The 11,400-nt window shown below is 42.6% G+C and overlaps 1 protein-coding gene across 1 annotated transcript in view; it reads right to left on the reverse strand.

The window, feature by feature from the left end:
* ENTPD4 (ectonucleoside triphosphate diphosphohydrolase 4) overlaps positions 1–9,815 on the reverse strand; it is a 36,662-nt gene extending 26,847 nt beyond the window's left edge. Inside the window, exons 1-3 of the mRNA XM_080795246.1 lie at positions 9,643–9,815; positions 1,750–1,848; positions 334–531 (exon numbers count right to left, since the gene is read on the reverse strand). Coding sequence (XP_080651372.1) covers positions 334–531; positions 1,750–1,757 — 206 coding nt within the window. The 5' untranslated portion in view covers positions 1,758–1,848; positions 9,643–9,815. The remainder of the gene's footprint in view (positions 1–333; positions 532–1,749; positions 1,849–9,642) is intronic.
* Positions 9,816–11,400: the final 1,585 nt, after the last annotated feature.

The raw sequence follows: 11,400 nt of genomic DNA on the forward strand, positions 1-11,400 counted from the left end.
GATAAAGATAATCTAAACCAGATACACAGTCATTACTCCTTTTAAGAAGTTCAAACAAGTTCTGAGAACCAAAACTATTCCTAAACTATTGACATTAACTGAAAAATCAGCTTAGAAGATATCACAGGAGAAGCTTATGTTTAAATCCTCTTACTATGTGGATTTGGTGGTTAATGATTAAACAGCTTCTGACAGTTTAATTTTTCCTGCCACACTGTATTCTATACAGATTCTGTTTCCTGCAGCCACATGCTCCTTCAATTCCAACCTAATCCCCAAAGTCCTGAAGCTGTAACATGAAGCATCCCATCTAGAAATGTTTTCTTCTCTTACCTGTGAAACTTCTTGTCTCTGGATAGTCGCCCATACTTATTTCGGATTATAACAACAGAAAAGTATAAAAGCGAAACAGCAGCAGCTAGGATGCTAATAACAATAATCTGGCGTAAATTGGTATTCAGAATTCGAGGGCACCCCACTGGAGAGATGCTAAAATGCCAGGAAGCAGGAAAAAGACAGGAGATGCCGATCCTAAAATTCAAAAAAACGAAAAACAAAAAACAACCAACAACCAGATTTTAAAGCAATCTGCTCCAAAGAGGCCTCAGCTTGCCTAAACTGATCTCATGGTTAACATTTGAGTCAAGCCACCCGTTTTCCCGCTGGGAGGTATCTGTACGCCAGCACCTTCCCTGTTGCTATTTTGCTATTTTACTCATTATTATAAAACTACATGAATGAAAATTACACCCTGATGGTTATCACATTTCTGTGTTTTTCCACCTTTCTTGACAATATTGTGTAGATTATTTGTTCCCTGCTTTGTTTCAAAAACAAACAAAAAAATCAGAGACAAGTAGAAGTTCAATACCATAAATATATAAATCTACAATGAACGCAGGTTTAAGGATAATGAAACCAAAAAAACAATTCAGAACAAGGAAATGCATGTAATAAGACAGACCTATAAAGGTGGCCTAGGAGCCAAAACCTTGTCCATTAGATTAGAAACATATAAACAGATCAGGAGGAGGAAGATTTTCTTAACACTGAATCCCAAGGCAAATTTCTCCCTGATGACTGAGTGACAAAATGGGAGAAAAAACAGTATCTTTAACAATATCTGCATAATACAGTCAATAAATGAGTTTTGTATGTCCTGTGTTTTAAAAATTATTTCTGAGCCATTTTTGCAAATAAACACTTCTCTTCTCCATGTATGTCAGGAATAAGAGATCATTATTAGGCTGAAGAAAAGCTTGCTACTTTTAGAATAAATGTTTTGTGGTTAATTTCTATACTCTTCCCTTTAAAGAGTGCTTCCTAGACTAAAATAAGTCGCAGAAGGGGGAGCCATCCTGCTAACCCAAAGGTCCTCCACCTGCAGTGTCTAGTCTCCATGAGGGTCCTTGGGCCACTCCACAGAGTGCGCCATCCCCTGCCCACTCCTCCGAGGCTTCCGGACAGTTATCCCGTGCTTAGTACAACCCCTCACAGATTCCAACACCTGCCCTTCACAGTAAGCTACCCCAACCCCTGCAGAATCCACCTGGCATGACCACTCTCTATAATAGGCGCCCCAGGGCGGCCTGGAAGAACAGAGCTGTGAAACATAAGCGTAGCATAACTTTGAACACTTCTCACTTGCAATTTAGTTTTTTGTTTTGCTTTTTTTCCTTTCAAGATCTGTCTCTGTGGCACCAGAGCCTCAGGTTTTACAAGTACTGGTGATGAGACACCATCACTTACCTCCCCATGCTGACGGGTCCGAGGCCAGGTGACGTTCTAGGAGTCAGTCCTCACATACCATTACAGAAATAATGGGGTACTCCCGGAGTTAGAGACCTCCTGTTCCAGAAAGTGAGAAAAGTCACAAAGATGGCACAATCCAAGAAGACATCTACGTTCTTTTATCAAGTATGGGTTTAAATCCAACCACACATAATCTGGTACATGAACCTTGCACTGAAGCTGTTGGAAGGGCCTATTCTGAGCACCCTACTTCTTTTTTTTTTTTTTTTTTTTTTAAAGATTTTATTTATTTATTTGACAGAGAGAGATCACAGTAGACAGAGAGGCAGGCAGAGAGAGAGAGAGGGAAGCAGGCTCCCTGCTGAGCAGAGAGCCCGATGTGGGACTCGATCCCAGGACCCCGAGATCATGACCTGAGCCGAAGGCAGCGGCTTAACCCACTGAGCCACCCAGGCGCCCCTGAGCACCCTACTTCTAAGTCGATTTCATGCTGTCAGGGATGTAGGCCTAAGTCAAGAGACGGCAACAGTCTGGCACTAGTTAGTGCTCTCTACCTAAAAGCCAATCAGTGACCCCAAAATACCAGCTCATCAAATAGGTACTGAATTAAGGAAGACTCGGGGTGGCGCCAGACAGTAGGTGGTAAGTAGAATGCTTCACTGAAAGGGAATCTGAAATAGGGACTCCTAGAAGAGAGATCAGCTTATGCACAAGGTACCACACAAGGTCCCATGCTCCTAATCCACTCTGGTGCTTCCCCAGGCCTCGTACTCCTCCAGCCCCTAGGCTCCAACTTGCAGGGAAAACAAGGGCTAGCAGGGGCTGGCAGCCAGGGCCTCCTTCTGACCTACTGGATCCATTCCTTGGTTTTGTGGCTTTATCTCTTCCAGGCCTCTCAAGACAGCCATCTCCCCTTGCCGGCTTCCTAGCCCTTGAGCAGCGACTTCTCAGGACACTTCCCAGGTCTCCTTCCTAAAGGCCTGGCTGCTTCGCCGTGTCCCAGATTTCCTCCTGGCTTGGCTCCATTCTCCCCCAACTCTGAGCTCTGCTCCTGCTCAACCTCATTGACAGCTTCAGTCTGCAGATTGCTCAAAAACTTCTTTTTCCATCCCTGGCTTCTCTTCCGAGCTACAGCTACAGAGATCTTCAAGCACTTACTGATACCTCCAGCTGAACACGGCACCTGCCCATGAAAAACAGTTCTAAAACCACCGCTTGTGCTGCAATCCTCACTCCCTTCTCCCTTAACCTGCCCGCCCTGCAGTCGCAGTCTCAATTCCTCCAAGCTGCTTACACCAGAAACAAGGGAGTCAGGCCTGACCCCTTGTTCTCCTTCACCTTCCACAGCCAGTTTCTAGCAGATTCCACCTTCCATTTGTTTGTTTATTTATTTATTTTTCCTCCTTCCTTTTTTTAAAACCTCACTTCATCTAAAATCTGTTCCTTTTCTCATCTCTTGCCCAGACTAACAAGTTAGTCTCCTACCTATAGTGTCAACCCAGTGGCTCTCCAATCCTTCATCCAAGACCCCTAGGCACAGATTCTTCAGCTGAAGTTGACACTCACCCCGTCCCTGCTCAGGCCTATGATCCCGTTACTCTCGTGCTTGAACCTCCAGTGGCTCCCACTGCTCTTAGAGTAGGTGCTGAAGGCTTTACTCTGACTCCATACGACTTCGTCACCTGTCACTGCTCTGATCTCATCGTCTGCTCTCCCTTTTCACTCCACACCAGCCATTCTGGTGTCCTGGCCTCTGAACGTGCTGCTCCCTCTGCTTAGAAATCATCCGGGTGACTCACTTTCTCACTGCCCCCATGTCTTCACTCAGTGTCACTTTCTCAGTGAGGCCTTTCCTGATCACCCAATCCATCTATCAAGCTGTCCTCTTCACCCACCTCTTTTATTTTTTCCCTCAGCTTTTACTTATTCATTAAATAGTTATATAGAGTTTATTATGTGCCAGGCCCTGCTTACTTACAAATATTAATTTATTCCTCTTAATGACCCACAAGGTAGGCACTATTTGTATAACACTTTACAGGAGAGGCAGAGAGGTTAAGTAACTTGCCCAAGGTCATGCAGCTAACAGAAGATGATTACATACAAAAAAGCTAAGATTCCAGCATGAGAACCCCACTCTCGTCCTTGCCTCTAACATAGTGTGTGCACATTTGTTTCCATTTTTCTTGCTCATGGGTCAAGTTCCACAACAGGCTGGATTTTTGTTGGCTTGATTGACTGCTGCATTCCCAGTACCAAAAAACCCCAGGAAAGTGCCTGTCAAAAAGTTGGCTGGGACCCAAAAAGGTTAAGAACTTATACACCAGAGTGATCTTTCCAAAACAACTGGGAATCCTGACACCTCCCCACCTCCCATACTTTTTTCCTTCCTTCCTTTTTTTTTAAAGATTTTATTTATTTATTTGGAAGAGAGAGAGAGAGAAAGAGAGAGCACGCATGAACAGGGGGAGGTGCAGACGGAGAGGGACTAGCAGAATGCACTGACGTGGGGCTCGATCTCACAACCCTGAGATCATAACTTGGGCTGTAATCAAAAGTCAGATGCTTAACTAACTGAGCCACCCAGGTACCCCATTTTCTTCCCCACCTCTTTTCTCTCCCACTCAGGAAGAAGTCCTAACTCCTTAGGATGGTAAAGGAGGGCTCTCCCAGTCTAGTCTTGTGCCTTTCAATAGGGTAGCCACTGCCATGTGTGGCTATTTACAGTAATTAAGATGAAAAATGTGGTTCCTGAGCTGCAACGGCCACATTTCAAGTGCTCAAGAGGCACATGCAGCTTCTGCATCAGACAGCACTGATCTTGCCCCTGTCTTTCTAGTCCTATCCTGACAGACTAGACAGGTATGTACCCTCTGCTTTAGCCATACTAAACACAAGCAGCGAGTCGCTGAAATGCCCCACATTCCTCCGCCTTTTTAGAATGCCTCTCTCTTTCAGGTCCGTCTGTTGGTGTTCCCATGTATTCCCTGCGACACAAGTCAGGCCTGATTCCTCTGTGAAGGCGTCCCCAGTCCTCACATCCCCCAGAGCATTTGCCCAGCACATTAGTGGGCTATTGTAGTATACTTGAGGTTGACTTTCTCATTACATGGCAAGCCTCTCATTGGCAGCGGCAGCCTCTTATTCTTCTGTTTTCCCAGTGACCAGTGCCTGTCACACAAGTGTTGTCTGCTTCCTGGATGGCTGGGAATGGGAGAAGTAAAGATGAACCAGGTATGGACCCAGCCCTGAAATTAATTTATAACGCAGTAGAGGGGATAAAATACACACACACACACACACACACACACACACACACACACAGATATTAGAGTAAAAAGTACTAATAATGCCCACTTGACAAAACAGGAAAAATCACTTTAATTTGTTCAGGTTTCAATATGGTAACCATATCATACCATGTACCCAAAACTTGGGACAAACAATATTTGTGACTTAAAAGTTTACACAAAAAAGAAAAAAAATGTCAGTTCCTGAGCTGTTTAAATGAATTTTAATGTGTTTTTATAAAGCAGCTATCTTTTAGCATTTGAATATGGTGAGATTACTACATCACAACTTTTATGAGAATTCCAATGGTTCAAAATTTTAAATGTTAAAAATACACATAAAAATATAAAATGAAAATGTACCCAACTCAGAATGAGTAAGGTTTTTCTACAACTGACATCAATGTCTCAATCCATAAATGCAAGAAAACAGACCATATGAGTTTAAAACTTCTGTGCGTTTTTAAGAAAATCCTTTCCCAAATACAAGGCTTGGGAAAATTACTTGAAACACATAACAAAAGATAAACATCCCTGACATATAAAATGTTCTTGTAAATAAATAAGAGAAAGACTGAAATAGAAAAATGCACAAGGATAATTGGAAATTAACCAAATAAGCAAATAACCTTCAACCGATCGCTCCAGTTTCCAGCATCAAATCCTCTTCTGGATGTATCAAGAAAGTCTAACTTAAAAACCATGACATGGGAATTCGAATCTGAACATTTAAAAAAATCGATAATCACGTGATAGCTGAACTAAGAACAAAAGAAAAGAACGTTTTGGTTAACAGCTTAAAGTCAAGGTACTAGGGGGGAAAAAGACCTTTAATGATTCAACGATGTGAATTTGGAGGGGATACGAAGGGTGCAGAGGATTAACAAACCTGACTCCAGATTTCAAGGACTGTGCAGACTGGTTACAGAGAAAATTCTAATACCCATAAAATAATCACAAAGATAACAGAAGGCAATGTTAAATTATCCTGACTCCTGCTGTAACAGTTCAGAGAAGAGCACAATGAAGGCTGGAGAACAGGAAAAGATTCTTGGGGGTGAGAGGTACACTTTCAGTGGGAGAAGGGAAAAGAGAACATATTTCAGGGAAGTTGCACTGTTTCTAATGATCACAGCAAACTTGGTAAACGTTATTTAATCTGGTGTTTGTCTTAGAACTTTTTTTGAGATACGTGAGGATTTTAACAAAAAGGATAAATAGATATTTTTGTATGTGACACAATCTATGTTTAAAGAGAGAGGAAAATAGGACAGCTTATAAACTGCTGAAGTAATTACTTTTATTTAGGACAAAAAGTATGACTATTACCCAGCAGTCAGCAATATGGTAATTTGATCTCAAAATGTAAACTCCAATTGGATTTGTGGCTAAGAATCTTGGCACCAGAGTTTAGGAAACTCTGTTTTAGAGTTTAGGCAAACTCTAGTGTTACATAAAACTGCCATGTTTTTAAAAGGCCTAAACTGTGTTTGACCTACCACCAGCGAGATGCACAGACTCATGATTTCAGCTAGTGGGGAGGCCCTCCTTAGCTGAACATTCTGTAGTACCGAGAAGTCCATAGGGTCATGGTTAAATGTCTGTCAGTTTCTCACTGTTAGTCCTAAAGAAAACAGTGAAAACAATATCAATCAATTGCAAAGTGAAAGGGCTCTTCTGGTGAAAAATGCAGCATACAATGAGAGAGACATTAGCATATTCTCAAGTCACAAGAAAACACAATCATAGACAAACCAGACTCTAGGAGAGCTAGACCTCTGAGTAAGAAAAGGTAAGATGACACGAAGAAAAGAATGATATAAATATCACAGGATTACAAGAGAACCTTTAACAATCAAAGGAGCCCACAAATACTTGGGCAGAACTTTGTAAAGAAACAACTGTGGGGTGGGGGGAACCCGGATGGTTCAGTTGGTTAAGTGTCTGCCTTTGGCTCAAGTTATGATCCAGGATCTCTGCTCAGCGGGGAGCCTGCTTCTCCCTCTCCCTGCTGCTCCCCCCACTTCTGTTCTCTGTCAAATAAATAACACAAAATCTTAAAAAACAAGAAAAAGAATGGGTTCTTTTTCTGAACCCTGTCAGGGTGCCTGGGTGGCTCAGTAGTTTGAGTGTCCAAGTCTTGGTTTGGGCTAAGGTCATGATCTCATGGATGGCGGGATGGAGCCCTGCAGCGGGCTTCGTGCTTGGCGGGGTCTGCTGGAGATTCTCTCACTCTGCCCCTCCCCTATTCACGAGCACATGTGTTTCTCTCCCTCTCGCTCACTCATAAATAAATCTTAAAAAGAAAAAGAAAAAGAAACAAATGCCTTGGAAGAGTGAGTCCAGGATGTTGTGTCTCACTAGGTTGTGGGGAAAGACATCAAAATAACTAATTCATTCTTTGTTTTGAGAAGAATGCACATAGTTGCATTTATGATCTACATTTTCTCCAATATTTATTTTAAAAAATTCTATTTTTCAATAACAAGTCTTAATCAAACCTCTTTCTACCTCTCACTATTCATTTGCAAAATTCTGGTCTCTATTTTAAATCACCTCTGCAATTTCTGAAATCTGGAATTTCCTCAAGTTCCTATTCTACATCCTAGCTTACTGACATCCTGTTACTACAACTTCTTTAGTCCAAATCTGGGGGTCACAATCTTTTGGCAGAAACTAAGACCACTTTCCAAATTTTCTAGGCCTAAGAGGGATATCACTACTGACCAGGGTCACCTGGTTCTTAACCTTGAATCCTACTTATCCGTGTGTCTACATATTATATCATTCATTAGGTCCTGTCAAGTCTTTTTCAAACACACATCTGTATCAGTTCACACATCTAAAATCACCACAGCAGACATCACTACCTCAAGACAGACTCTAGGCAGATCATCTAGCTTTTGCCTTAACTCTGAAAGCCACATTTCAGAAACACCTGTGTAAAATGCTGCCTTCAAAATATCATCAGCTTAAGAAACTTCTGGAGCCTATGGGTCAACACCAACTTCCCTGTGTGGCATCTGAAAACTTAACATCCATAAAATGGCCCCATCTAATTTTATCAACTTCTCTCCTTAGCCCCAGATAACATCTCCCTGCTGTAGTGAGGTGGGTCTCTTGTTGCCCACATACACTCTTTTAATTCTTGCCTCTGGCCTTTACTAATATTACTTCTCCCAGCATGTCCTACTCTCAATATTACACTTCTTTCAAAGCACTGGTCCAATATTTTTCTTTGACAAGATTTAACCTGTTTTACTTTCTAATGTTTTCCCACATTCTGAATCTTCTCTTTATTCAAGTGTAATTTGTTTTATTTTATTTATTTTAGTAGGTTTTGTGCCCAGCATGGGGCTTAAACTGCTGACCCAGAAATCAAGAGTCTCATGCTCTATTGACTGAGTCAGCCAGGTGCCCCAAGTGTAGTTTATTTTAAATAAACATGCTAAATAAATATGTACAGAATATAAATCCTTAGATCACCTTTTTTCCCCTTTCTTTCTAGACTACAGACACAGGAGTTGAGGTCAGGCCTTCCTATTATACCTGGAAGAATGTAAATCATAGATTACAATATGTAACAGACACAAGTGATCAATGTCAAGGTAAACAGTAAACCCCTTATGTACCCCATTCTAAAAATGCACTAATGTGTCCAACTGAATAAACCTAACACAAAGACAAGTAATTGTAATTGTAATATTGTAATTGTAATTGTAATATCAAATACAAAATAACACAAAGAATATAATTCTTTTAAGCCTCCAAGGCTGGAAAAATTTCATTACACAAAGCAAGACAGGTTAAATGCTGCCCTGTGAAATCAAACTAGGGATCTCTAATTTAGAATTCTTTAGTAATTCCTAGTTTATCCTCTAGCATTGAAGTTCCAGAACTGTAAAGCACCTCTTTTCTTCCCTAATAGTGATAAATGCTCTCTGAAAATGCTCTGCACCAGTGTTTACCTAACTAGGGTCTGGGGACCCTTGTAAGTTCTGGGACATACTCTACACAAAGAGAACTGTGTCCTTAAAAGATGTCCACGCATTATTCAAGTTTGAGAAACTGCTCTATCACTTTATTGCCCGAATAGTTCCGTTCTTCCAAGGAGCAGTCTAAAGCATAAAACTTAGTAAAAACAGAGCAAAGCAAAACCAAGGCTGAAAAGTACCAATGTTAGGGACAAGGCGGCAGGCAAGAAGCAGTCGGTGCAGCATCCCCTCTCCGCGGCCAGGTCCTCCCCAGTAGGGGCCAGATCCGCCCACACTGCGTGTGAGAGAGAGAAAATCCAGCGTGGTCACTGGAGCAGGCGCGACAGCACCAGGCCAGTTTCTCTCGCTAGGGGCTGGGGGAGAGCACCTGCCACCCGGGGTCACGGGGGCTGACCGCCCGGGCGCCCGGATGTGGCCGCGCGGCCCGGGCGGCGGGGGTCGGCGCGGACGCCGGGGTGACCGCCAGCAGGCGCAGGGAGGGCTCCCCGGACAGAGGGGTTCGTCCGCGGCCCTCGCCGCCCCGCCGGGCCCCACACTTCAACCGTCCCAGCTCTGCCGGCCGCTTCCCCACCCTCCTCTCGTCCGCGCCTGGAAGGCCGCCTCACCTGCTCGGCAGCACCCCATTCGGCGTCCGGCGCTCCCGGCAGCGGGAAACTGTGAGCGGAGGGCATCCCGGCCACCGCAGCGCGGTGGTGGCAGCGGCGACACGGTACCGGCTTCCTGGAGGCTCCGCTCCTTTCCGGGAGCCGCGCCGCCGCCCCGGCCCCGGCCCGTGCGCGTCACCGCCGGCGCAGGGAGCGCGCACGCTGGGGGGGGGGCGGGTGGAGCGCGGCTCTGGGGGCGGGGCCTGAGCCGGGATGAGTGGCGTGGAGTGCCGAGCTGTGGGTGAGTGCGGAAAGTGACAGTGGTATTACAGAAGTAACGGGTGGTGTGGCTTGGTTACCGCCAGTCGCCGCTGGTCTGTCTCAATGTGTTGCGACACCGCGGTTATCTTTCCTTGTGCCCCCAAGGATTATGGAAAATAATGCTTGAAAACCTAGGCATTTTCGCTCAACTCTGGGCACGTTTACAATTTTACCTCTAGCTATCCGTGTTGGTTTTTTAAAGTTTTTATTTAAATTCTAGTTAACACGCAGTGTAGTATGTTTCAGGTGTACAATTTAGTGATTCAACCATTAAAATTACAAAAGAGAACACAGCAGTAACGTCTTTGACATCAGTCATATCTACTTGTTACTAGATATGTCTCCTGAGGCAAGGGAAACAAAAGCAAAAATGAACTATTTGGACTTCATCGAGATAAAAAGCTTCTTCACAGTGATGGAAACAATCAACAAAACTAAAGGGCGACCTGCAGAATGAGAGAAGATATTTGCAAATGACGTATTTGATAAAGGGTCAGTATCCGAAATATATTAAGTACTTACAAAGCTCGACACCCAAAAAACGAATAACCCAGTTAAAAAAAGGCAGAAGAAATGAATAGACATTTTTTTCTGAAGAAGACATACAGCTAGCTAACAGACACATGAAAAGATGCTCAACATTTCACTCATCATCTGGGAAATATAAGTCAAAACTACAATGAGATACCACCTCACACCTGTCAGGATGACTAAAATCAACAGCACAAGAAACAACAGGTGTTGGCGAGAATGTGGGGAAACCTTCATGCACCGTTGGTGGGAATGCAAAGTGGGGCAGCCACTCTGGAAAACAGTGTGGAGGTTTCTTTAAAACTTAAAAATAGAACTGTCCTGATCCAGCAATCACATTAGAAGGTATTTACCCAAAGAATTAAAAAAAAATTAAAAAAATTAAAATTAATTAATTTTAAAATTAATTAAATCAAATTAAATTAAAATTTTAAAAATAAATAATTTTTAATTAAAATTAAATTAATTAAAAAATATGAATTCCAGGGGATACACCCACCCCAATGTTTATAGGGACAATGTTTACAATAGCTGAACTATGGAAACAGCCCAAATAAATGGATAAAGAAGATGTGGTATGTGTATATATATATGTGTATGTGTGTGTGTGTGTGTATATATATACACACATATATATATACACACACACCACACATACACATATATGTGTATATATACACAGATATATACACACATATATATGTATATATATACACACACACATATACATCACAATCACATTATATATATATCATATATATATAATGGAATATTACTCAACCATAAAAAAGAATGAAATCTTGCCACTTGCACTGAGTTGGATGGAACTAGAGAGTATTATGGTAAGCAAAATAAGTAGCTATCCCTGTTTTACATATGGGGAGCCTTAGGCTCAAACCATCCAGTGACTCCGTCAAGGTCCACATA

The sequence above is a fragment of the Martes martes genome, assembly GCF_963455335.1.
Source record: "Martes martes genome assembly, chromosome: 2".
NCBI lineage: Eukaryota > Metazoa > Chordata > Mammalia > Carnivora > Mustelidae > Martes > Martes martes.